Source organism: Penicillium maclennaniae (assembly GCF_028827695.1).
Source record: "Penicillium maclennaniae strain IBT 15551 chromosome Unknown utg000004l:1.0-3007600.0:1.0-3009580.0, whole genome shotgun sequence".
Taxonomy (NCBI): Eukaryota; Fungi; Ascomycota; class Eurotiomycetes; order Eurotiales; family Aspergillaceae; genus Penicillium; species Penicillium maclennaniae.
Window position 1 is genome coordinate 1,563,185 of NW_026623216.1, and position 25,627 is coordinate 1,588,811.

The 25,627-nt window shown below is 51.5% G+C and overlaps 9 protein-coding genes across 9 annotated transcripts; 5 read left to right on the top strand and 4 right to left on the bottom strand.

Moving 5' to 3' along the window:
- Window positions 1-825: 825 nt before the first annotated feature.
- Window positions 826-2,300, bottom strand: N7477_004768 (phosphatase PAP2 family protein; the record flags this gene model as incomplete). Its single annotated transcript, XM_056966431.1, has 3 exons — window positions 826-1,244; window positions 1,300-1,834; window positions 1,914-2,300. 3 exons carry the CDS (start codon window positions 2,298-2,300, stop codon window positions 826-828), a joined length of 1,341 nt encoding a protein of 446 aa, XP_056823212.1.
- A 1,251-nt stretch (window positions 2,301-3,551) lies between these two features.
- N7477_004769 (phosphosulfolactate synthase) lies at window positions 3,552-4,819 on the top strand (the record flags this gene model as incomplete). The annotated part of the gene is made up of 6 exons (XM_056966432.1): window positions 3,552-3,800; window positions 3,857-3,894; window positions 3,955-3,992; window positions 4,050-4,129; window positions 4,181-4,263; window positions 4,327-4,819. 6 exons carry the CDS (start codon window positions 3,552-3,554, stop codon window positions 4,817-4,819), a joined length of 981 nt encoding a protein of 326 aa, XP_056823213.1.
- Window positions 4,820-5,472: 653 nt separating this feature from the next.
- N7477_004770 (putative C6 transcription factor) lies at window positions 5,473-7,545 on the top strand (the record flags this gene model as incomplete). The annotated part of the gene is made up of 1 exon (XM_056966433.1): window positions 5,473-7,545. One exon carries the CDS (start codon window positions 5,473-5,475, stop codon window positions 7,543-7,545), a length of 2,073 nt encoding a protein of 690 aa, XP_056823214.1.
- Window positions 7,546-8,502: 957 nt separating this feature from the next.
- Window positions 8,503-12,078, bottom strand: N7477_004771 (cytoskeletal protein-binding protein SLA1; the record flags this gene model as incomplete). Its single annotated transcript, XM_056966434.1, has 5 exons — window positions 8,503-8,528; window positions 8,589-8,721; window positions 8,780-11,072; window positions 11,116-11,723; window positions 11,881-12,078. The coding sequence occupies 5 exons, from the start codon at window positions 12,076-12,078 to the stop codon at window positions 8,503-8,505; spliced, it is 3,258 nt and encodes a 1,085-aa protein (XP_056823215.1).
- A 695-nt stretch (window positions 12,079-12,773) lies between these two features.
- On the bottom strand, window positions 12,774-14,354 carry N7477_004772 (PRKCSH domain-containing protein; the record flags this gene model as incomplete). Its single annotated transcript, XM_056966435.1, has 1 exon — window positions 12,774-14,354. One exon carries the CDS (start codon window positions 14,352-14,354, stop codon window positions 12,774-12,776), a length of 1,581 nt encoding a protein of 526 aa, XP_056823216.1.
- Window positions 14,355-15,176: 822 nt separating this feature from the next.
- Window positions 15,177-16,298, top strand: N7477_004773 (pirin family protein; the record flags this gene model as incomplete). The annotated part of the gene is made up of 1 exon (XM_056966436.1): window positions 15,177-16,298. One exon carries the CDS (start codon window positions 15,177-15,179, stop codon window positions 16,296-16,298), a length of 1,122 nt encoding a protein of 373 aa, XP_056823217.1.
- A 239-nt stretch (window positions 16,299-16,537) lies between these two features.
- Window positions 16,538-18,467, bottom strand: rad7 (uncharacterized protein; the record flags this gene model as incomplete). The annotated part of the gene is made up of 5 exons (XM_056966437.1): window positions 16,538-17,559; window positions 17,616-17,781; window positions 17,833-18,014; window positions 18,070-18,376; window positions 18,429-18,467. The coding sequence occupies 5 exons, from the start codon at window positions 18,465-18,467 to the stop codon at window positions 16,538-16,540; spliced, it is 1,716 nt and encodes a 571-aa protein (XP_056823218.1).
- A 789-nt stretch (window positions 18,468-19,256) lies between these two features.
- N7477_004775 (DNA repair protein RAD16) lies at window positions 19,257-22,544 on the top strand (the record flags this gene model as incomplete). The annotated part of the gene is made up of 10 exons (XM_056966438.1): window positions 19,257-20,117; window positions 20,170-20,499; window positions 20,550-20,658; window positions 20,714-20,788; window positions 20,838-20,896; window positions 20,949-21,169; window positions 21,222-21,268; window positions 21,324-21,450; window positions 21,506-22,258; window positions 22,313-22,544. The coding sequence occupies 10 exons, from the start codon at window positions 19,257-19,259 to the stop codon at window positions 22,542-22,544; spliced, it is 2,814 nt and encodes a 937-aa protein (XP_056823219.1).
- Window positions 22,545-23,098: 554 nt separating this feature from the next.
- N7477_004776 (C2 domain protein) lies at window positions 23,099-24,772 on the top strand (the record flags this gene model as incomplete). Its single annotated transcript, XM_056966439.1, has 2 exons — window positions 23,099-23,871; window positions 23,905-24,772. 2 exons carry the CDS (start codon window positions 23,099-23,101, stop codon window positions 24,770-24,772), a joined length of 1,641 nt encoding a protein of 546 aa, XP_056823220.1.
- Between the last annotated feature and the right edge of the window lie 855 nt (window positions 24,773-25,627).

The window sequence follows — 25,627 nt, forward strand, 5'->3', positions numbered from 1 at the left end:
TTCACCTCAAGAGAAGATTTCGTAGCTTTCTACCTATGACGGACAGGTCCCAGATCCCTGAGTGTTCTAATGGGCATATATCTAGGTGCTCCCTTGTAGGCGTCGAGATCAGCTTCACGGGGGTTGGGCTTTGTGGAAAAAAGGTAACGTGTTGCAACAAATCACTAGAACGAGGCTTCTAGGACATTTTCGATCAATACTTTAATGTCGTAAGGAGTGTTTGTTCCCTCTTCTGGACCCTCTTTGCTCGGGGAGGTGAGGCTCTACCTCTATAGCTCCAAGGGAAGACTGACTGGACGTGGAAACACCCGGCAGGCAAATTGCACCAGGGTTTGCAGATCCGGGTTCCAGACAAGTGCATAGACGAGAGAAGGCCGTTGACCATGGAAAGGTGGTTACTTTTACAAGTCAAGCTCGCTCCATTTCCATGGGGTTGAGGTAACCGAGTATTCCACACTCGCATGCTCGCTCAGCCCAGATACCCCCAAAAGATTGAAGTCTTCACATCAGCATCCTTCACAATTCGTTGTACCCCATCGGCTTCACCGTCTGAAATTACATGATACCGGCCACGGATCTGATACCAAGAAGATATTAATTCTATTTGGACTAACGCAGACTGTATGAACGTTTGTACAGGTCTGTCAAGAGAAGCTTCAGAGAGCCCCGACACACGGACCAAGTGTGAGGTAAAGATAGCACCCGGTCAATATACATATGAATTTCCATCGACTCCAACCACATTCCATTAGCGTCATTGTTTCATGGCGTGACGACCTCCTAGCAACAGGGTCCCCGCTTCTTCCATCCCGGTGCGATGTATCTTTAGGCTAAAACAGCTTGACTGGGGATCACATCGTCTGACTCCCACCCGTCGGATGTATTGATGATCCTGAATGATGAGGGTTCCGGCTTGTAAATCCGCACAATCCAAAGGAAGCAGTCCTCAACAGGTAGCAGGTTCAGAAGCACGTCATTAAATCGCCAACCTAGACCGCAAACCAAGGCGCCCACAATGGCATCCAGTATGAAATGATTTGCCGTGGCCACGATGGCTACCAGGATCGTGAATGGATAGAGGAAACCCAGCACGAGACAAAGGGCACGGCGCCAAGAGGGCAGCCGGAGCCCAATAGGACCTAATCGAGTCCGGACGAGGCGACGATGATGCGGCGGGAGAGGAATTGTCAATATGGTGAGGCCGATCAGGAGTGAGTATCCGAAATGCAAGGAAGGCATTGCGGCTGTCAGAGTCAGACCGGGAGTTTTCCCAATGCACAGGGGATGAAATTCACTTACCATACTGATTGCAAAAGCGGTTCTCAGTCCACACGCTTCCCGCTCCGTTGACTCCATGGACAGTGTCAATGAAGCCATAGCTGCGTGCCAGCTCTCCCTCGGGGCCTTCGACAGTCGGATCACTGAGTAGTCGAGGTGGCATACATGGCCAGACGGTGAATACGACAAATGCGAGGAGATTGCACACGGCGAGAGACCTTCTCCGAGCTTGATATAACCGTGGTCCTGCCGGTGACCCGCTCACTGAGCCACGAGGTTTCCCCGGCTGTGGTTCATCGACACGATTCCGGGTGATGGTATAGTAATACAGCCAAACAAGGAACGCGATGGTGCCAGGAATATGGATGAATGAGTATATCCAGTTGATACATGTCATGGCCAAAGGATGCCGGAGAAACCAGCGCTGGATCCGAAGCTCCCAAAAGATTCCTAGTGCCTCCTCCGCACGAATCAACTGTAGAGCATGTCGCCGGGCGACATCAACGGTACCTTCCTGAAGGGTCACGGCGGTAAAGGCACGTCCGAGCTGATATGTCTGCATGGAGCGTGAGTGGATGTCCTTGAGGATAAATATGACGAGGTATCAGATGATGGAAAAGAATCAACGAACGTACCCAATACACGAGAGCCCAGTACCAGCATTCCACCAAGAAAGGCAATTTTCGAAGCAGGCGGCTGAGCAAACGATCCTGGAAAACAACGGTGTCTGGAGTTGACACGGCAAATGATAGTCCAAAGAATCCGACCTGTCGCTTGAGCCAGCCATCGTCGGAGATCTCAGCCGGTGGTGAACGACACCTCGGGCTCAACAGCCCATCTTTCGGGGTCGGGCTCGTGTAACCAGACTCTAGATGATCTGGGGAGTCGGCTCGTGGGTCATTAAATGACCGTCGACGGCTATGACTGTGAGCAACGGCAGATGTAGTCACGCGATTGATCCATGTTCCTCCAAAGAGAAGGACAATCACGACCAATGGTTCTAAGATGGCACCAACCCCCATGATCAAGATGGGCTAGCAGTCATATGGCAGGAAAAGAGGGCTGAGGGGTGGCCGCCACACATATAAGACCATACCGGAAGAATGAAAATAAGGTCCAACATCATTGTCAGTCGGGACCCAAAAACCAGGGTAATTTCCAGTTGTGACTATCTGGCATACAAACAGGGCAGGGACGGATGTTCGGAGCCACCGGATGCCGAATTGGATCTGAATCAACGAGGTTCCGACAGGTTTGAGCTAGTCAAGGTGCCCATATCCAGGGACTTGCACCATTGGCGCCCGAATTCTCCCCGTGGCATGGAGTCGCGTGCCCCCATTTGTTCTCGTACTTCGTAGTCGTATGCGGCGGAAAACACACAGCCCAAGCACCTTTCGCCATCTTGAGCTGGACAAGGACTCGGACCAGGCCGGTCATATTCTACGCTTGTCGGATCATTCAATTCCAGATCCACACCAGTCAGCCCAGTTCAGCCTTGACTCCAGATCGGTGGAGTGTCAGCGCGTTTCTAGCCAAGAGTGGAGCCAAGACCAGCGCCAAGACTTTATGAGGGTATGAGTTGGACAAAACCAGGATTCACCGACCGGGATCGATTGCGAATTTCCGGATTGGTTACCCTATCCCAAGCCAACGCGGACGTTACTCAGCGGACCGGGCTTCTAAGAGGCCGATGGCTCGGATCGGAGACGTGCAACAACCGGAATTCCTGTCAAGGTCTTTTCTGATTCCGAAATAGGGAATTTCCTTCGGTGCACTTCCGATACATCTTGTGTGCCTCGGTCGATCATTGACTAATTTTATGCTTGTGGGTCTCTCTATGCATCTCGTAGCTGTGGGCCGCGTTTTTCCTTGATTATGCATCGTCACTGCTCCCCTACTGGAACTCATATTTTTCGTGCGTGAGACCAACATCCTTACATTCCAGGAACATTCCCAGGTCCATCGGTCTTCTCTCTTTAATTACTTATAATTTATACCGCGGTGATAATCAATTATCTGATGTCATCTGGCGCAAGCCCCGGGGGGGGGGGCAAATTCAGAGGGTAACTGAGAATTTAGTTACCTCAGACTGAAGTGTATTTGACGTCAAAGCCGACAACTCAGTAGGAGATACGTGTTAAAAGGGGGTTCACAACGCCTCATTTCTTCGCTACTCCAATGGTCATTCATAGATAAGCATATCTTGAGAAACCAGCAAACGATTTTGAACATCATCCACTTAGCCGACTCCATTGTCTATCATATTGGCCACAATGTTCGGTCGGGCACCTCTCGCAGCGACCGTGCCCAAACAGATAGCAAGTTTTGGCTCTCTGAACCTAGCCAAAGCTGCCGCTTCCTTACAGCTCAGAGGCTTGTCCACATCGACCCCCGCCCGATCGGCACAGGGCGTTACGCTTTTACAAGACAAGGAGAATGGCTTTGGCTTCGCAAGATCCAACCCCAGGCCAGCAAAGCCGAGGGGCAAAGGAGTCACTGAAATAAGAGGGCCGTATTACTCGGTATGAACCATCAAGGAATTGTCACAGGGTGCTTGATCCAGCTCATGCCGGCCTAGGTCATGGGGAAGCGGTACCTAGCAGATGTACTTGAGACGTATAGATCATCCCTTCATATGGATCATTGGTTCAAGCCGTGACTGACCCTGGTCAATAGGATGGGCAACCACGTTGACGGATTGAAGTTTGCGGGCGGTTAGCCATATCATCCTGCGGGCCCAAGCAGAATCGCGAAATTAATACAGCATCTAGGCTCATTCTCTCTATTTGAGGAGAAACCACTGCGTGAGATCACAGAACTTGCTCATGAGTATAGCGTTTATGTCTCCACGGTAAGAATGAGAGAGCAGTGACTACGAATACCATGTGCTTATTGTGTAAAGGGCGGATGGGCTGAGCACCTCCTCACCCACCCTGACCCCAACGCCATGTTTGACCGCTACCTCACCAAGTGCAAGGATCTGGGGTATGTCCGTCCCATTTCCAGAAGATCACAATCTAGAACTTCTGGATGACGTTTACTATCAAGCTTTGATGTCGTCGAATTATCCTCTGGCTTTTTGTCGTTCCCAGAAGACGACTGGCTTCGACTCGTCGACAAAGTCCACTCATACAAGATGAAAGCCAAGCCTGAACTTGGTATTCAGTTTGGAGCAGGTGGAGATACTCCTGCATCTGGCCTGGAAGCCATCGGCACTTCAGATCCAGCCAAATTAGTTAACCTAGGTCGTAAATTCCTCGATGTTGGCGTTGAGCGCCTGATGATCGAGTCCGAAGGTATCACAGAGAACGTGAACTCCTGGCGGACCGATGTCGTGTCGAAGATCATGAAAGACCTTCCTTCCGAGGGAGTGATGTTTGAGGCTGCTGATCCTAAGGTTTTCAATTGGTACGTTCGAGAGTTTGGTATTGATGTCAACCTATTTGTGGATCATAGTCAGATCGTGCAGCTGGAATGTCTGCGCTCGGGTATATGGGGAACTGCCGATACTTGGGGAAAGATTGTCTCTTTCCGACCATAGGCTTAGGGTTTTGTTTGTATCAGAGGTCGGGCTGGTTGCAAGTGGGAGAAAGTCATTCATGTACTTTCCTTGGCGGGCCTGCTTGAAGGCGCGCCCCGGTATGGATGGTTCACCCTGGGAAAACCATGATCTAGGCACCTTTTTGCAATAATAATTTAAAACAGCAATGTTGGAGATACGTTCATCAAGGCAGATCGAACCCAGTTCTAAAGATGGAGAAGAGACGTTAGGAAATACCCATCGCGAGGCGAATGCGCTTAGTCAGTCCGTAGAGTCCGGGGAAAGCAAAGCATTCCCCGTTTCTTCTGATTTAGCATTGTGCCACCATGCGATAGATCCCCCTCAAGCTTCCTCATTTACGCAGGTCGATCCTCGAGAGAACGATCTCCGCGCTTCGATGCCCCTCTTGCGCCCGAGTTCGCCAAGCGTCCTACTGACCGGAAGAGCGGCGCACGCGCACGATGCCTCGTGCAAGTACGGCGCCTGGGGCGCGGCTCCGATGTCGCCGAGCTTGTGATAGTTGTAAGCGTCGGAAGCAAAAATGCAACGGAGAACAACCCTGCACAATCTGTGTCCAGAGACACAAGGAATCCGAATGTCATTTCTCGGACCGCCCCGCGCGTTTGCTCAAGCCCGATCCTAAAGACTCGACGATGCTGCTTAGTGAGCGGATAATGCCTTCTCCGCAGCGGGAAACGGCGATGGATCGCCTGTTAAACTCCCTTGAGGACCGTGGAACAGATCTGGAACAACAGGCCAGAGATGAAAAGGAGGGTGCGGCGCCGGTGCCGAAAGTGGCGCGACTTCTCCGAGATGGGCAGGGCAAGTTCATGTATATTGGGGATTCTGCGAGTCTCTCATTCTTGCAAAGTGTTCGTCGTGTAGTGTCTTCCGCTATCGGTCGTTGCGAATTCACTGAAGACAATTCGAGACACTCTATGCTCGAGGCATTCCAAAGTAACCCGACCACTCAGCCCGGATCTCTCGTCCCACCGCCCAGCAATGAAGAGGCACAGCGACTGGCACAACAATATGTTCTTGCGACTAACCCTTTGCTGGACCTGTTTGATCTAGAAGAATTTCACCCAAGATTGGCCAGCTGGGTCGGCAATCCTACTGGAGACGAAGACACCGTCAGCTCCATCTTCTACCTCGTTCTTGCCATTGGTGCCCAAGTCTCCGACATCAACCAAATCCAGGCTGAGCAGTACTTTAGCAGTGGACGTCAATTGGCATTTGCCGCATTCCAAGAGACGCCGAGTATTCACACTATCCAGTCTTACATCTTGGTATCGATGTACATGCTCGGCGCATGCAGGCGAAATGGCGCTTTTATGAACCTGGGAATTGCTCTCCGCGCTGCCTACGCTGTCGGTATCCATCGGAAGGACGCAAATGCACTCTTCTGCGGTCGAGAACGGCGTGCAAGAGAGCGAGTATGGAAGAGTCTCCGCATGATGGACCTGTTCCTCAGTGCCTCTCTAGGCCGTCCACCAGCAACGTCAGACTACGACCATGATTTGCGCGAAGATCTAGCCGCAACTGGTGACGAGCAGAGAAATTTCACTCCCGATCAACAGCTTTCGGCCGCGGTCATCTCCTTATGCAGGATTTTCGAACGCATTCTCACCGACGTCTATATGAAGCAAGTCATCTCGATCAATGTTGCTGAAGCCATCTCAAACCAACACCGCGCTTGGGTGCGCACTCTACCATCAGTACTCAAATTACAAACTGGACCACTTGATAATATGACCATGGGAGACAGTCTCGCCGCGGCCCATGTTTTTGGATCTTATTATTGGTCCATCATTCTCCTCACACGGCCATTCCTCGTTTACAGTGTGGCACAATATGTCAAGAGCAAAGCTGACCTAAATGTCTCATCTGATCAAAGGAACGGCAGCTCCCGTATTTCTCTTTTCGCCGATGCATGTGTCTACTCTGCCCTCCGAGGCCTCGACAAAGTGGATGACCTCAGCCGCTTCGAATCTCTCCCACGACGTCTACCCTTTTTGCTCAACTCAGTCTTCAATTCTGCCGTCGTTCTCGGCGCTGCCTTCTTTGCCGATTATGATTATCTGCTCCCTCTCGAAGAGGGCATGAACAAAGCCGAGCGGTTCCTTGGACTATTCGTTCCGCACGACCCTCACGCCTGCCGATTCTTCCAAATCGTCAAGTATCTTCGTGGCGCTGTGACCGAATACATCCACCGCCGTAACCGTCAATGGATGGAACGCCGAAGCATGCAGGTGGATCAACTATTCGGCCAGGTTGGCGGTGGCAGTGAGCCCGGATCTCTCCCCTCAAGCTCAGTTCAAGACATTGTCCAGTCCAGTCCGCAGAGCCAAGTGCATCACCATTCCCCAGCAGTCCCATCTCCTACATCGCCCGGTAAACTCGGCGGGATGACTTCGTCATCTTTTCTTGCCGCACGATCACAGCCTTCCTCCGGGCCTCAACCACCAGGCAATGATGTCTGGGATGCACTCTGTGGCGGGTTAGATGGAGGGGCCATGTCCTATGATGCTGCTATCTCGGCGTTGACCACCTCTGGTATTCCAGTCGGCTGCTCCCCTGGCGGTACTGTTCCTTCCGGGCAGCCACCGCTCTCCGGCGGTCCTTCTCCGCTTTCTGATGTGATGTTTCCCGAGAACGGACTGCTGTATATGGCCGAAGATCTCCCAGTATTCGGCATCTGGGATGATGCTGGGCCTTCCATCTGAGCTCAAAGCATTCCTCGGGGGGCCAGCTCTGTGGGAGCTTTCTTATTTCTCTTATTTAGACTTGTGATTGACAGCAGGGTGTCTCGGCGCAAACATCATCGGCAATTTGGTGCCTGTTTTTGACATTTTCAAGCGGCCGATACATGATTTTATGATACTCCTATGACATCTGATATAATTTACCATACTCTATCTCTATGTGCCTCTTGTCTATAATATTGCTACAAAGCTTTTATGGATCTTGAATTTGTAAAGCAATTCAGCCCCTCTCACATATAGCGTGACTCGACTAATACCTCTGGCTCGACGTGGCCTTGAAGTCCATGTGTGAAAGGTCTTATCACAATTGATCGCTATCTAAGTGGCAGCGTTCCTCCGAAAGAAAGCACGCTACGCATCACAATGCAGCTGGCAAAACAACCTAAGTTACATGAGTTATCCAGGGCATCACGTCTTGACCACAAGGAGAAGACATCAGATATGCTGCTCACAGGTTATTCGACAGATAGCAACAGGGGAGGAGGAACAAGGAAATCAACAAAATAGCGTAACCGTCCAGTGACATAGGGAAGGATTCAAGAAAACGAGCGCGTTCAACGGTAGCGTTGCCTTGAGCATGAAAATATGAGGGAACAGGATGCAGGGCGTAAGCGAATGGTTCAAGGCGCGTGGGGGAGAAACGATGACAACGGCTCGCTAAGTGGAGTTGTGCAAGGAAGCCAGACTCATGGCATTGGTACGCGCTGCGTTAGGATGCGGGCCATGATATGTACTCATTTCAATTCAAAGCTCGAGATTGAAACACAAGGTGGAATATGTAGAACTGCCATTCACTGCGGGGAGAAAATTACAGGGCAAACAAGGGGAAATGGAAGGGGCAATTGGCTTTGCCCGAAAGTCAGAATTATATATGCGCCAGCCGAGAGAACGAAATGGTTCCCAGAGTTGCCACCGCAATTAAAAACCGAAGGGGTTTGTGGGCGCTATTTGTGTTTTGCTGGTTAGCTCCTAGACTATCAATTTAAATGCATCAAAACACTTACTAGCTTGGGACAGATTGGCCCTCATTCCCGTTGGCTGTGGAGCAAGCTTTTTCGGAGCATCTGACTTGACACCAAATCTGACAGACGGAGGAGGACCTGTCTTCTGAGGCGACAGAGGCGTGGCCGTGGGTTGCTGGGGGATTGGTGGAACCGGGGGTGGCGATGATGCATTGTAGTGTCCAGCTCCGAACCCGTTGGCGCCAGTCGGCTGAGGCTGCAAAGCGGGGGGGAAGCATAGAGTTGATACCGATCTGCATCGGCCGCTGGGGATGAGAGTACCCGCCAAAGCCAGTTTGCTGCGGAGCAATTCCTTGGAACCCTGCGTACAGTCCTGGCTGGCCAGTAGCATAGGGAAGCGGCTGCTGCTGCTGCTGCTGGATCCCGAATTGCGATTGGGGAATAAAGCCAGTCGGCTGGGGCATCAACCCGTTCTGTAGCTGAGGTTGACCGATGAAGCCTGTCATTTGGGGCTGCATACGCTGCTGAACCAATTCGGTCAAGCTCTGCCCCGGAGCAGCGATTGGCGGCCCTGCCTGAGGAAGTCCTGTCAATTGTGGCTGCAATGGAGGAGGTCCAAACGAATTCTGTTGCTGTGAAAAATTCTGTGGCGCCGACAGTGGGCGCTGCGGAGGTGGGGGAAGAAGCGAATTCTGGTTAATATTCTGTGGCGCCTGAGGGCGCTGTCTAACCTGTGACTGTTGGAATCCAGTCTGCTGAGGACTAAAGCCCTGAGGCTGTTGCTGTGCTATTTGATTGAAGAAGCCAGGGGTAGCACCAGTCTGCTGGGGCTGCACCGGCGGAGTCTGCGCAGCAGTTTGCTGTGGTTGAAGGGCGGGAATGGTGGAGACTGGCTGTGTGGCAGTCTGCTGCGCAGGTATAGGCTGGAGCGGAGCTTGAAGCAAGGACAAGTCAGCCATTGCACCCGTGACCTGCTTCTGGATGACAGGCGGCGAGGAGGCAGTCCCAGAGGGAGTGGAATTGATCGGCGCAGCAGCCGTGGTCTTAGGTTGCTTCACTTCCCATGCATCATCGTCAAATCCACGCGCGACAGGCTTCTCAGGTGCAACTGCTGCTGCAGGACTAGCGGCTCGCTCTTCCTTTGTCTGAGACTCATCGGCCTGTTCAAAGGCTTTGGGATCAACAACGTCACCCGCCTGGACGGCTGGAGCCGGTCTACCCTTTCGAGTATTGTTGCGCAGTGTACCACCAGGTCCAGCGAAAAGTCCACCTTGGCCGTCCTCAATAACCTCCTCTCCACCAAAGCTTACATTCCGAAGTTTATTTTTGGCACCGGTGCGGCCAAAAATGGTGTCCAGGTGTCGCATGACTCGGAGAATATCGCCCTCCTTCAAGCCCAAAGTGCGAAGGGTCTCGGGGGAAATGTCAGGCAAGACGGATTCATCCATGGAATCCTTCAGGAAGTTCTGGGCGTAGCGCTCACATTGGTGCGGTCCGACGCCAGCTTTGAGGAAGAAATCGAACCAGTCGTACTCGGGGCGCTGCACAGACGCGCCTGCAGAGCCGCGTTTGCCGTCGGAGGTAGCCCGGGCACGAATGCTCGACAGAGGCTTGTCCTCGTCCAGAGACACACCGGCAACCTTCTCCACATACTCCAGATCGTCAACAGACATCTTCGCCACTGGGACCGCAATCTTGATTCCGTTGACCTTATGCAGATGGATCTTGCCGTCTTGAAGGCCGATGAACTGTGCCTCAACCGTGAAAGCCTTTGACCGATCGGTCCATTTCCTCACCTTGCTCGGGTCAGGTTTGGACTTTGACTTGCTCTCGCGCTTTGAGTGGCGGTCGGTAGAATCCATAGAGTCCGTCCTAGGCTTCCCAAGGGCTGCTTTAGCCAGTCGCTTTTCCTCCAAACGGTTCTTTTCCACTGTTGATAGACCAGATTCCACCCCAGACGGCTCCAGACTTACAAACCCAGTCACTTCAACGTAGCTGCTGGGGACCACTCCTTCTTTGCCGTTCTTCATCCGCCGCACCATCCACCACTCTTCGGACTTGGTATCATCGACAACAACAACTTCATCACCCACGTCCACCGTCACCTCATCATCGCCCTGTGCCGTGAAGTCATACAAAATGGTGCCTTTCTTCTGGCCACCGCCTCCTTTTCCAGCGGCAAGAACCTCTCGTAACCCTTCGGCCCGATAGGCTCCGGCGATGTCGCCAAGTGCGGCCACAATCTCCTGGGCAGTATCCTTGGCTCCAGCATGGAAATCCACGCTCTTGCTAGGTCGAACAAGGTCGACGAAGACATGCTTACCTTCAATTGAGTAATGAGTGAGCTTGTCCGCAGTCCATTCTTGCTGGCGATCATCGCCCTCGGGAGAGATGAAGATGATTCCGGTGACCATATTGATACCCAACGTTGTTGGCATCTTCTTCCGCTTGCCCATCACCTCGACCATTTCATTGATGTTGTACATGTGGTAGCCCGAGGGAGACCGCGGTGTCATTTCGCCAGCCCTGTTGTAGGGAGGGGACGCTTTCACATGAGTTCCATCGCGACCCATCGAAAGAGCTGCCGCCTGGGTACGCCGGGGCGGGGAGGCACCAGCCGAGCGCGATTGCAGAGGAGGGGTAGCCCAATTCTCTAACTGTTCGGACGGGGGTCGGCGCGGCAGAGCAGGCGCAGGGGGGTTCTTCTTCGTCTTCATCGTACGAAGGTCGCGTTGGGAGCCGAGGAGGCGGAGGTTCATCTCTGGTGGGCTTTACTTGCGCGCTCGCGGGTGCATGCTGCTTGTGAATAATATCCGCAATGGCGGCTGCGGCGGGGTTCTGCACCGTATTGATAGGGGACGCCGAGGGTGACGCGTCATACTCTTCCGAGGAAGCCTGCGTCGGCCGCTGCGGGAGAGACGGAGCTTCGGGTTCGTATTCGGGCTCTGCGACTGGGGCAGGAGAGGGAGCCACGGCCTGAGCAGTGGGCGCAATATCCTCGAGGATTTCAATGTAATTTGAAGGTGCAAATCCACAGTCCCCGTCAGTCCCAACCAGGGTCCAGTCCGGATCCGAAGTGTCATAAACGAGCACGTCAGCATCTTCTGAGAAAGAAACCTCCTCGTCTGTTTGCCGAGTATAGTCGAAAAGAGCCTTGGCGTTGTGGATCGGTTGCGCCTATACAATGGGTCATCGTAAGCATCACTCAATTGCTCGGATATAGACACGACCATGTACTCAATGCGCGAAATCCGCTTTCAGGTCCGCGCAATTCCGGACATAGAAGACTGGAAAAGTTGTGCCCTGTAGCGCATGAGTGGTCCGGAGTGCTTACCTTTTCGACGTAGTTGTTCGGAACTAGACCTTCAGGCTCGTCTTCGTCGTCTGGCTCTGCCTTTTTCTTGGCCTTCCACCAATCATCCTCGGCATTCTTCTCTATGATGTAAAGCAGATCGCCCTCGTGAATTTCCAGTTCGCCTTCACCCTGAGGCTGGTAATCATACACAGCCGTGTAGACGCCCAGGAAACCCATCGTTCAACGGCGACCCAGACTAATCGACCTCAATGCCAAATGACCAGAATCCCCTAGCGCTACTGTTGGCGGCGTCTGCAGGGGGAGGGGCCGGGGGAGGGGATGAGAGGGGAAGTCCAACTCGAATTGTCGACCGGAGGGGGTTGGTCTTTGGGGAGAATGGCGGCGTTGCCTCAACCCTAGCGGGGAGTTTTCAGGCGGGCAAGGAGAGGTCAATGAAAGAGAAGCCACGCGCAGAAAGGACCGAGCCAAGCGCGGGCAAAGGAGAGTTGGGAGAGAAGTGAGGGTTGGGATCAGGGAGGTGGGAAGGTGGGCCGGACGATCGCTAGGAGGTTCACGGTCACGTTCCTTACGTAGTTGCGTTGCCTCCCCCGACTTTCTGATTTGCTTCACTTGAGCTTGCACCTCCCGTTTAATCACTCTTCGAATTTCTTCTTATCTCATTCAATTGCTGCGAGATCAACCCGAAGCATGTCCGTACCTGGTCTCCTACCTGTCTCCACTCGGCTACCGGCAACTGGGGCATCTGACGTCTTTGGGCATGAAGCTAGCCGGCCGTTCCTGGCGCTTGGCCTTCTACTCTACATCTAAGTTACATCATGGAAATTGTGATATAATTTGCAGATCCGAAAATATATGAATTTTTGAGAATGGAAACGTCAAAGTCCGATATCTACTGTACAAAGTTCCATTCTTCATAGTTCATCTTTGAAGGTTTCTTCACTTCCTTCTTGGTCGTCAGCCTCCGTACCTAGGGTTACCGGCTGTGATTTCGAATCACCGCTGGCCCTGTGTTCAGGTGCCACGGCTTCTGTTGCTTTGGTGTCTTTAGCTTGGGGTGCAGCCTTCTCTTCGTTCTGCTGCGCCGGTGCTTCATCATCGTCGGGGACAACGCCCTGGAACTTGATCACTCCATCGCTCTCGACCACTTCCAGACTCCAGTCTTTGCCCTTGGCTAACTCCTCTAGTCTTTTCCCCATTTCTTCGACTCTTTCGGGGCTGAGGTCGTATTTCTTCAGCATCTGCGAGGATACAGGTTTCATCTTCCCGTTCTCACGTTTTGCAACCACGTCCACGACTCGCTCCTCCCCTACAGATGCCACTCGGCCCTTCTCGATCTGCTTACCCTCCATGCCCACCAGCTTTTGCCCACCTACCACGATCCCTCCGACGAGTTTTATCTCGGGTTGGGGCTGAGCGGTGGCTGAATCCTCTAATTGATGAGACGTAAACCACTCTTTCACGGCCTCCCACTCGGGGACGTCCTCGGGCGTCAGGATCTCGCGACATTCGATATCATGAACTTCATCCTGCTGAGGCGGCATAAAGGCAACATCGTCACAGAGTCGAGGGGTGTAGATAACCATGAGGTATGAACAGGTAGTCAATTCTTTGATCCATCCAATCTGGTCCGTGGACTGCGGATGGCAGTGAAATTGCACTTCGACTCTGCGGTCGCGTCCAGTCAGGTCACATTTGGTGCCACCCCGTAGATGTTGCACAAGATAGCGCGAGCCTCCCTTGGTGTGTAGTTCTGCCACATCGGTCGGGTATGTCTGTCTGTGCTCCTGCTTACCCTCTTCCTTGTCACTTGCATCGGCCGGGAATTGTCCCAAGACAAAGGAATGAGTGTTCGGGTCTTCCATAGGTGGATAATTCGGAACGCCACGACCTGCGGCGAGTGCGTGGAATTGCTTGATCTGCTTTCGGTAGCAAAACGAGTAAGACCACCAGCCGGAGAAGTAGTACATGCACTTGTCCTCCATTTCGCGTAAAAGTTCAAGACCGCGATCTGTCGCGCGAGCCAGCTCCTTCTGTTCGTCTACTTCCTCCGCTTGGCTATTCGTCTTGTTCGAATCATCCGTCACGCGCGGGATCTGACAAAGGAGTCTCCGGTCATCCAAAATCATCTCTTCAAAGGTATAGTCTGGTCGGGTGGCCTCCTGCCCGCTCCGCGTCGAGCCATCGGTGGAATCCTTGGGTGTGTACACTTGAGGGTTGCTCGATGGGCTCTCGGAGCTGGCCTGTGTGCGAAGCAACTCTTCGGCTTGAGAATCAAGGATGTATTCTTCTGGGAAGGTTACTTGGTACTTCGTGTGATCATAACAGTCAGAGCGAGAGGTTACTCTAGAAGCTTCGCGCCGGGTCTCACGACATACCTGTGGATAGGCCAGAAGATCATCGTGGATATTGAAAGGCCGCTTATCTGGTGACGCGGTGGCTGCGGCACAGGCTAGCATGAGCCATGGCGCAAATGTCCACCTAGTCTGGCCCATATTCACGACTATTTTGAAGTGATCGCAAGAGACGGATGACGTTTGGGTATGGGGTATAAGCTTTGTGCAGTCCCCCGCCAGGGCACTGACGGCAATGAGCAGAGAGTTCCGCGTGAAGTCTGGAACAAGGAGGGGTATCTCAGTTGAAACAGTAAAGACCAAGAAGAGCAGTGGACGCTGATGCGATCCTGGTTGGAATTGGGCGGAGAGCGGGAGCTGCTCCGTGGCCTTTATCTGGTCTGATAGCGATCCGAGCTATGACAACCATCGGACGTGTGGTGACCCCTGGAGTTACCACTCTAAGGGCTCATACATATGTAGGCTAGATCGATCAATTGGACACCAGCGGTGGTTACTTTTGTACAGAATTGCCCAGTTTCTTTGAGTTCCAACCGTTTCTTGATAATACAACGACCGCGGTGGCTTAATGTACGTCTACTGTGAAGTACAAATGCCCATTTGATTGAACCACAAAGAAAATCAAAATATCCCCACAGAGTTTCTGAAAGCCCGGTGTTAGTCACACACACACTTCAACATTTACAATCACCAAAAGAGGATCGGACATCATTGACACCTGATTCCGAAGGCACCAAGAATGCTGACGTGAGTCTTGGTCAGAGCGGCCTTCTAGAACTTACCACATGATTGGCTACCGTTGCCCCAGACTTCGTGAACGGTCGCTGACTGATGTCTTGCAAAGCAGTTGCTAAGGAAGCCTTTGTGGGGGTTGACTAACGCTGATCTTCTTATATTTCTTTTGCATTCAACCCGAATCTTCCATATCTCATCACTGGGGTATAAATAAACGTTGACCTACCCATGCGGCTACTTCTGCCTGTTACAATCTGCATTACTGCAATCTTGTGGGCCTATCGTACCTCGATTCCCGACTTTTTCGTCACTTTAATACAACAGCGAGCTCCAGAAAGCCTGTCGCGCGTTTTGACACGTTCGACCATTAATACAGCTGCTTCTTTAGCTCTTCAATTCGACTTGGATCACTCGATTCCCGACGTACTTCCCGTGTCTAAGATGTCTACAGCTCGAGCAATTCGTCAAGTCTTCCTTGCCGTTGAGCAGGCCGAGGGTGCAGGTGCCCGCGTCCGACGCTCAATCGGCACTGCCAAGCTGCGCAACTTCAGTCCTTTCCTTATGCTTGACCATTTCACCATTGGCAAGGGTGCTGGTTTCCCTGATCACCCTCACCGTGGCCAGGAGACCATCACCTATCTGCTCTCCGGCGGCGTGGACCATGAAGATTTCGCAGGCAATAAGGGCACCATTGGCCCTGGTGACTTACAGTTCATGACAGCTGGTCGTGGTATCATGCATGCCGAGATGCCCCACGAAAACGAAGACGGCAGCCCCAACGTGGGCATGCAGCTGTGGGTGGATCTGCCCCAGAAGTTGAAGATGTGCGAGCCGCGCTACCGTGACTTGCGCGCGACCGAAATTCCTATTGCAAAGGCTGATGAGGGCCGTGTGACCATCAAAGTTATCTCCGGACAGTCGCACGGTGTCGACTCTGTCCGTGACTTGGCCTACACTCCCGTCTGGATCTTGGATGTCACCATCCAGCCTGGTGGTCGTCTATCTCAGGCCTTGCCGCAGGGCTGGAATGCATTCGCCTACACCCTCGCTGGTGACACTATCTTTGGCTCGAACGATTCCACTCGCATTGTGAAAGAATTCCATAACGTTGTCTTCGAGCAAAATGGTGATTTTGTTGAGGCATCAGTTCCCGACAATGCAGAATCCGAGACCCGTTTCATGATCATTGCTGGTCAGCCCCTGGACCAGAAGGTCGTCCAGTACGGCCCCTTTGTATTGAACAGCCAAGAAGAGGTCTACCAGGCCATGCTCGACTACCAGACCGCGTCCAATGGGTTCGAGAGAACTCGTGGTTGGGAGAGTGAAATTGGCAAACGCATGGGTAATTAGAGAAGGATTTTCTTCAACGTGGTTTTACAAGATTGTATAGCATGGGAAACTGGAGTTGAGCTATTTTGTGTTTTAACCGAATGATGGAATTCTACGAATATTTCGAAATGAAAAGTGGGCATTTGAGCCGCTAGATATCATTCCCTAAAACCCCAGCACTTTGTAGAGAATGCATATAAAGATCAGTCCTCTTTATCGAAAAGTACGCAATAGTCAGCCCCCGAATATCTCGCAAATCTTCAAACAATCTCTTTCTGAGCAATTCCGTCAACGTTCAGTTTGGCGCCCATAGTGCCAATCACGTTTACACCTCGAGGAACTCGCAAGTCGCGGATCTTGAAGCAACCAAAGACAACGAGTCTGGCTAAATTTGGGCAGCATCGGAAGATGCTCTGTGCCAGAAAGTCATCCACGACTCCCTGGAATGCGATATCGAGATACTTGAGTTCGGGATATCGTTTGTGCTCAGAGAAGACCTCCTCGTATGCCGCGTATGAAATGTGACGACAAGAGGCAATGTTCAAAGTCTCGAGTCTGGAGCCTGAGTGTTCCATCAGAGCAATAAAACCATCCGATGCCAGACCCACAGGCTCAACAGGTCCAGCAGGGTTGGACATGTCTACATCACGAAGGCCGTGGAAATCCACAAATCGCAAGGGTGGATTAGACCAACCCCGGAAGAGCGCTGCCAACTCTTTGTCAGTACACAGCTCGTTTTTGGTGAATCGAAGCTTGCTAAGATTATGGCAATGCTCGTGGATGTGTTGCAAAAGCCTGTCATCTGCGAGTGGGAATTCATCCAGAGATAGAGAGCGTAGCTTGAAACCGATCTCAGTGATAACCTGTAGCAGGGGCTCCGGGCTAGTCTCCTGGCTGAAATGAAGTGACAAGTGCTCTAGGTTCTTCAGCGTTGCTATCGATTCAAGCGCTTTATCGCCAATTTTCCAGAGATATTTCAGTTTCAGACGTTGGAGACCGGAACAACTCTTGCACATGATCTCCATAGTTTCGTCGTCAAATGCAGAGTCAAGATTCCACAACTTCAGACTTTGCAACCGGGGGCCCAGCTTGGTGAAGAATTGGCGCCAGCATTCGTCGGTCACAAGATTCGGCGAATCCAGATGGAGGTCTTGGATATTCATGTCGCGATCCACCATATACTGGAAAATACGATCCTTCATCGGCGTGACGAACCGTAGGTTCAGGCGAGTCAAAGCCGGCATGGACGCAAGGATCTTGTGGTAATCATCGGTGTCGAGCCCTAAACATCTGATCAATATACCATCGTGTTGTAGTGGAATTGAAGGAGGTACATACTTGCACAGTCGTAAATGTTGATCTCCCTGTGGTTGGGTCGTAAGAAAAGATCTAGGGTCTTTGAGGTCACTGCGCGTTTTCTGGATAAGATTTGGCTAAGACGATGCATCACTGGAGGAGGAAGGTCGCCGAACTCTTCCACGTCGTCGATATGTTCGGCCACTTTCTAGACAATGATTAGTCACATCAGCCACGACGCAGAAGATAGAGAACAAACCTTAATACATGTCTCTAGCAAGCTCTGGGTGCCATGAGGGGACATGCCATCTAGCAATTTGCTCTGATTTTGACGACGCCCGATACCCGAGCTGCGCTTCTTGGCCGGTGCCTTTTTACCGCCATCGGCATGCTTCTTAGAGCAGTCTGCGCAGAGAAGCCCCCCCAGCAGGGCCAGTCTTGCTGTACGCAGTGACCGTGAAGCGCTTGCCACAGAGTTCACAATTGTCCAGCTGACCTGGAACAGGCCGCTGCTTCTCATTCATTATAGTATTCGCCAAATCATCGTCATCGTCGTCCGGCTCCGCAGTTCGGCGGGCCTTGCGGCGGGCGAACTCCTTGCTCTTCTTGATCTTTTCGATGGCTTGCTGGCGCTTGCGCTTCTTAGTTTTCGCTTCGGGGGACTCTGCTTCTGATGTAGGCTCGTATTCGGGTTCTTCTTCTTCCATTGCAGCGGCTCCCTCCTCCTCTGCAGCCTGGCGCGTCGCATTCGCCAGCCGGCGGTCGTAATCATCGCGAATTTGTGCCGCAGAGATATTATTGGACTATTGATGCATTGTCAGTTTGGTCCAACTAATGGTTCAATAGATCACATACAGCAAGGAAATCCGTCAAAGCGGAGTGTCTGTTAAGCATTGTTAGTACCGGCGAAATCAGTATTCAGATGAAGTCATACGGGCCCCGGATGTTCCTTCCCTGCCTTCGCTCAGCCCTGGAGAATGTTAACAATGATTCGAAGCCTCGTCAATCGAGAACGTACATTGTGACCAGAGACAATCCGAAATAGTGGTGAGAGGAGAGATGTGATGTTCCCGGGCTTCCCAAGTCTCGTGGCAGTTTCGCGTTTCACTTAACGCGAGGCTCTTATCAGGTGAGATAAGTGACGATTCACTCGATTCGCGATCTCGATCTCGATCTCGATGACGATGACGATCACGCACCCAGTAGAGACAAGGGGAGGAATGATATAATGCCCTTGGGGATGGCAAATATCGGGTCCGAATGAAGAATTTTCTTGGTTCAGGCACCTGGATCAATCACTTTTTCCGACCTCCAGACTGCTCCTACGATTTCCCCCCTTTCACCTCCGGTCTTTCCCTGATCTCTCTCACTATCGTTCAGTCTCAAATCGTTGACCTCTTATTGCTCATATTGTCGGGCATCACATTCGTTGCTTCGATCATTCTCACTCCAACCTCGGTACCCTTCATATTCGTGTGTCGCCACTCCGAGGACTCATCCCAAGCGAACTTTCCAGTATTGGACAGCCCTCACTCCGTTCAAATAACCGATTGATTGATTTTGCTTTGAAACATCTTATCTAACTTGAGTAGATTGTCTTTGGCAGTTCTCTGATTTTTCCTCGCGTCTCCCAAAATCCCGCGAAGTTTCTGTGACTTTATACAAGCGTCAAAGATCTCCAGCATGAGGAGGCCTAGCGCCATCATAACTCCCGTCTCCGAGGATGACGTGCAGTCAAGTTCAGCGTCATTAAAGCATTCTTCACCCCTCCGTCAAGCGGTATCCCTGCGACGGGGTGGGTCATCCCTTTCCCGATCTCGAACAACTCGCGTCATCCCTGATTCCGAAGATGAAGCCGACGGTGGCTTCGATGGACCGAGCCCAGTGTCGAGAAGGACAAGAACTCGTGCCTCAGGAAACTTCGAAGTCGTGATACCTGCGAAGCAAGATGACACTCCCACCGATTCGCCTCGGAGCTCTCTGGGGAGCACGTCTGTCGACGGAGCCACCGGGCTGAGCACGCCAGCAACCAGTGTTGGTGGTGCCGCAGAATCAGACATCAAAAAGTCCCGGAAGCGCGTTAATGCATCGGAACGAGTTGCACGTCTCCAATCAAACACTATCACCAGAAGAACTTCTCTCAGAGGCACTAAAAGATCTGCGGCAGCTATGGAAACAGACCAAGAAGCCATCGATGAGGCACTAGCGCGTGCACTCCAAATGGATGAGTATGGAGAGCCACGTATCAAAAAGCAGCGAACTGGCTTCGACGATTTCGAGGACTCAGCTCGAAGTCTTGCAGAGAGGCTGGACGCGATGCCTCCCGACACAGAATTTTCAGAGAGTGAACTATCGGATCGGATTACACCTGTGGATACCGAAGAGGAAGTCGTCTATCAACCCTCGGGCTCAGATTCAGAAAATGAATTCTTTTCCGCAAGCGAAGAACGAGAGAATCGACGACTTCGAGTTCCCGTCCCACCTGAAATCAATGCCGGCGAGGACGAATTGCCAACCTGGGAAGAACAGCGCAAAACTCGCCGAGTAAGTTTTGAATTTTGGATATTATCTATACACTCACTGAAATCCTCCTCAGATGCAAGCAGATCGGAAAAAATTGGAGAAAAAGCATCCGATTATTCTCACCATGTGGGATGATCTCAAGGCCAGACCTCTCATCCCCGCCAAGCAAGCTAAACAGCCCGAATCCATTACACGCAAGTTGAAGCCTTTCCAATTGGAAGGTCTGAATTGGATGATGGAACAAGAGAAAACGGACTACCGCGGCGGTTTGCTAGGTGATGAAATGGGCATGGGAAAAACGATTCAGGCCGTTTCTCTCATCATGTCTGATTTCCCTCAGCCCAACCCAACTTTAGTCCTCGTACCTCCAGTCGCTCTGATGCAGTGGGTGTCTGAGATTCAGGTTGGATACCCCCGGCATCTTCATATTTTCCTAACTAACTATGAAATCAGGAATACACGGATGGCAAGCTGAAAGTTCTTGTTTATCATAATTCAGACTCCAAAGTCAAAAAGCTTGCGCAGGCTGATATTCGAAAATACGATGTTATCCTGATATCATGTATGTTGGATCCATTTGCAATTATCCTGAATCATGGTACTAAACGGGTATGTAGATTCGAGCTTGGAGTCAATACATCGCAAACAAGAAAAAGGATGGACTCGCGGTAATGGAACGGTGAAGGAAGACAGTAAGTCTCGAGACAATTCAGCTCCTACGGCATTTTTTGACTTGTAAAGGTATCATCCATTCCATCTATTATCACCGACTTATCCTAGACGAAGCGCACAGCATCAAGGTAAGTTACCGTTCCGAATAATCATTGTTACCACGGCGCTGATTTTTATTAGCAACGTACCACCGGAGTTGCCAAGGCATGTTTCGCTTTGAAGGCTTCTTTCAAATGGTGTCTCTCTGGCACTCCTGTACAGAACCGCATTGGCGAATTCTTTTCGCTACTGCGCTTCTTGCAGGTTCGCCCTTTTGCCAGCTATTTTTGCAAACAGTGCCCATGTTCACAGCTACAGTGGACCGCAAACAAGCAGGGTCGTTGCACTGAGTGCTCTCACACGTAAGCTGCTTCTTCAACCGAAATCTTTTTCTTGCACTAAGAATCACTCCAGGGGCTTTAACCATATCTCGATATTCAACAAGGAAATTCTCAATCCAAGTGAGTGCAGTCTGACGAGATTGAACTCCATGCGGTAGCTAATACTTATTTCAAGTCACGGAGGGAAGAACCCAAGAGGAGCGAAAGTTGGGATTGTCAAAGCTTCGTCTCATCACGGACCACATCATGCTTCGACGATTGAAGCAAGAGCATACCTCGTCCATGGAGCTTCCACCCAAACGGTGAGTGCGGTCACTTTCATATACCATTCACAATTGAAGCTGACTCCAGTCCTAGAATTACTATCCACAACGAATTCTTTGGCGAGATCGAACATGACTTCTCTCGGAGTATCATGACTAACTCTAGTCGGCAATTTGATACTTACGTCAGTCGCGGTGTCATGTTGAACAACTATGCCAATATTTTCGGTCTTATCATGCAAATGCGACAAGTAGCGAACCACCCAGATCTTATCCTGAAAAAGCACGTGCAGCCGGGCTTCAATGTTCTCGTCTGTCGCGTCTGTGACGAACCGGCGGAAGATGCAATTCGGTCTCGCTGCCATCACGAGTTCTGCCGCAAATGTGCCAAGGACTACATTCAGTCTTTCCAAGATGGCTCCACTGTGGATTGTCCGCAGTGCCACATCCCTCTGTCCATTGATCTGGAGCAGCCTACGATCGAACAGTCCGGAGAATCCGTCAAGAAGAACTCGATTATCAACCGAATCTTCATGGAGGATTGGACGTCGTCGACCAAGATTGAAACGCTTCTCTACGAGCTCTATCTCCAGAGAAGCAAGAGCCATACACCGAAGTCGATTATTTTCTCGCAATTCACCTCGATGCTGCAGCTTGTGGAGTGGCGCCTGCGCCATGCCGGGTTCAATACAGTCATGCTGGACGGGACGATGACGCCTGCTCAGCGGCAAAAGTCCATCGAGCACTTCATGACCAACGCGGACGTTGAGGTATTCCTGGTGTCATTGAAGGCAGGCGGTGTGGCTCTAAACTTGACAGAGGCATCACGAGTGTTCATCGTGGACCCGTAAGTGTATTCCTATCGAGTAGGGAAAAGATATCGGCTAACACTCTCATGCAGGTGGTGGAACCCGGCAGCAGAATGGCAAAGTGCGGATCGCAGTCACCGTATTGGCCAGCAGCGGCCCTGTGTGATCACCCGCTTGACCATCGAAGACTCGGTTGAATCCCGAATCGTTCAACTCCAGGAAAAGAAGGCCAATCTGATCCGAGGCACGATCAACAAGGATCAGGGCGAGGCTCTTGAGAAACTGACCCCTGAAGACATGCAGTTCCTTTTCCGTGGGTCCTAGGGGTCTTTTCGAAAGTTCTTAGATATGGTACGCCACAGTCGTCAAGCCTCTGACCCGAGATTTTGCCCCACCATTCGACGTCACCGAGCACGCGAAATAGTTGCGCACGCCTTGTGTCTCCACCCCGCGACATGACCTCACGAATATCTTTAATGTACTGCAGTGTCCTTATCTCACATAGCTACAATGCGAAATTCTCACCTCGTGCATGAACGGCTCGCGAGAGTCTCCCTATGCCAATGTCGATCTTATCAAATTTAGCGTAGAACCATAGGACCGAGCGTTTCAAGTCAATAGCAAACCAAGGATGCGGAAATGAGATCATGCCCTACCCAACGATCGTTCTATATTTAAACTGTGTCGCCTGGCGGGGTCGATGGTAAGGCTGAAGCTTGGCTTAGTCGCGGCCACTTTCACTTTTCCCCACCAATTCCCCTCTCCTGACCCGTCAACATCGCTTCTGATTATTATTATTTTTCTACACTGGTCTATACTCTTCCCAGATAATGATCTCGCGCTCCTTCGATCCTTAACTTCCAGTGTCTCATTTAGCCATGGCATCCCATCCGGTGGACCGATATGGCCCCAAGCTTGTCGAAAAGACCGGCAAGTTGCAAAACCGAATGAGCCTGGGACCTGACCCCTCGAAACCCGCCGGAGGTTACGATGCAACTCCGCTTCCGCAGGCTCCGTCAGGATACACTGTCAAGTTCACCTTTCACCGCGGCGATGGCCTGCCTATGGCGGACTTTGCAAGCTTCTCTTCAGACCCGTACGTCTATGCGCAGCTCCTAGTTGACTTGCCTCCTCGCCACAAGCAGGACCCTCTTGTAAGCTTTCGCACTCCTACTGTGCGCAAGGATTTGAATCCGGTGTGGAACAGCGACTGGGTCGTTGCAAACGTGCCGGCCTCGGGCTTTACGCTCAAAGCATACGTGTACGACGAGGACCCTGCCGACCATGACGATAAGCTGGGAATCGCATTCATCGAGGTTCCACATCTGTCGGAGGATTGGCCGGGATTTAAGGAGAAGTCGTTCAATATCAAGAAGCGTTTTGGTAGTAAGCGCGTCTATGTCTTCACCAACGTCTCCGCGTTTGCCACGGGTCATCATCAGGAGTCTTTCTTGATCATGAGCATTGAGGTCCTCGGCAAGACAGCTGGAGACAACGGGGGCCAGATGTATACTGTTGGTCCGCTTCACTGGTTCAAGCATTTCTCGCCTCTTATCGGGCGACTCACGGGTACGAAAGATCAAGTTCAAAGTGAGGGAGGGAGCGGCAAGGCTCTTAGCCGATACAAGTATGTTGCGCCGCGTCAAAACATGTAAGCAGACCCATGCTAATACTCGTTGATCAGCTTCCAAGCCATTCGAATCCAGCTCATGGGGCCCGTCCCTTGTGAGCTCTATCATCGATATGTCGAGTTCAAGCCATTTGTGGCAGGCATGTTTCAAGCGCAGAGCCTCAGGGGTCGAATCCTGCACAAGGCGCTACACCACCAACACCAACGGATCTATAATTTCGATCGCAGTACTCTCAATGGGTCTTTCCCACATCCTTGCCGGGAATTTTCGAAGAAGTTCCTCGAGTTTGCCCACTATGGGCAGGGCGGTCGAATTTTCACCTACGTGCTGACGCTGGATGGCCAGCTTCGTTTTACTGAAACGGGCAAGGAATTTGGCATTGACATGCTGAGCAAACACACGATGCATAGTGATGTATCAATCTATATTGCCTATTCGGGTGAATTCTTCTTGCGGCAGCGCAAGCATCGTCGCTCGCGCCGTTCTCTCACATCGCGTCCACCGTCCAATACTGAACACGCAGAGAATAATTTCCCCGTGGAAGAAGGTGACGAGGCCGAAGAAGAAATCCAGGAGGTTTCACCAGAACCGTCTGATTATGAGCTGTTCATCGACAACGACAGCGGGACCTACCGCCCCAACGCTGAGAAATTGCCGCTTTTGAGGGAGTTCCTCGCTTTGAACTTTCCAGGTCTTCATATCACCACTTTGGACTGCCAGGCGGATGCTGAGCGAATGGGCCAGATGAAGGAGGAGCAGCGAAACATCAAGAAAGAGCAGGGACACCTCGTCACGTACCTCCAGCAGAGCAGTGCTTCCTCTCTCTCAATCTCCAGCTCGGACGAGGAAGAACTCAATGAGCGTAGCGGCGAGACTAAGGAACGAGGAGACATGACCCAAAAAAATCCACGAGATGCGTGATCTGAAAGGACAAATGATGAGGTGGGTTGAAGCTGATGGGCATCCTGATCGCTCAAAGCACCGCTACGTCTCTGGACGTGAACGGGCGATCTCGACGGGCCAAATTCGTGATGCTCCCACTAACCCAGCTGCTGGCTCAACGGCTTAGCTTGCGCAGTTCTACTCTCACAATATCTTCGTCCTTCACGTTGCAACCTTGACTTTCTCGGACTGGAACCGAGCATCACGACGTTCACGATTGGGCTTAATGCGATACGATGCGAGTTGAGGAGAGGTGACTTTCGTGTACATAATATCTTTCTTACAGCTCTACCTTGGTAGTAATGAGATGCGCCCTATTGATAATTTATTTCAATTCAGCTCAACTCCTATCAGTATCTGGCCAAGACGTCTAATACTTTGCTCGCTTATTGTGATTTCTTCAAAAATAATCTCCTGCACCTCTACTTAAGGCGTCTTTCTTTTCTTTCTGTTTTTTAATATCTAGCGAAGGGAGGAGGAGGGGGAGGGAGGGCGGCAACTCACACTACGATCGAAGACAATTCGTCGCCTCTTATTCAGGCTCGGTCAAATCGTGGCCTTGGTAGACGATTACTATTGACACTTGAGCGTCGGTCCTCTTCTTCCTTCAGAAATTTCGGAAGTAAAAATTTTCTTCTAAGAAAAAGACGTTATAAACGCTATATAGTAATAGCAAACATATTGAGCTATACCTCAGTACCATGGCCAAGGCCGCCTATCTACTAGACCCACAGACAATCAATATCCGTCTAGTCAAGTACCCGAGCAAAGCGCTGAGGCTGAAACAAAGACGGCTGCACCAGCCGCTTGTTAGGCGCTGGCAAAGGATTCAGA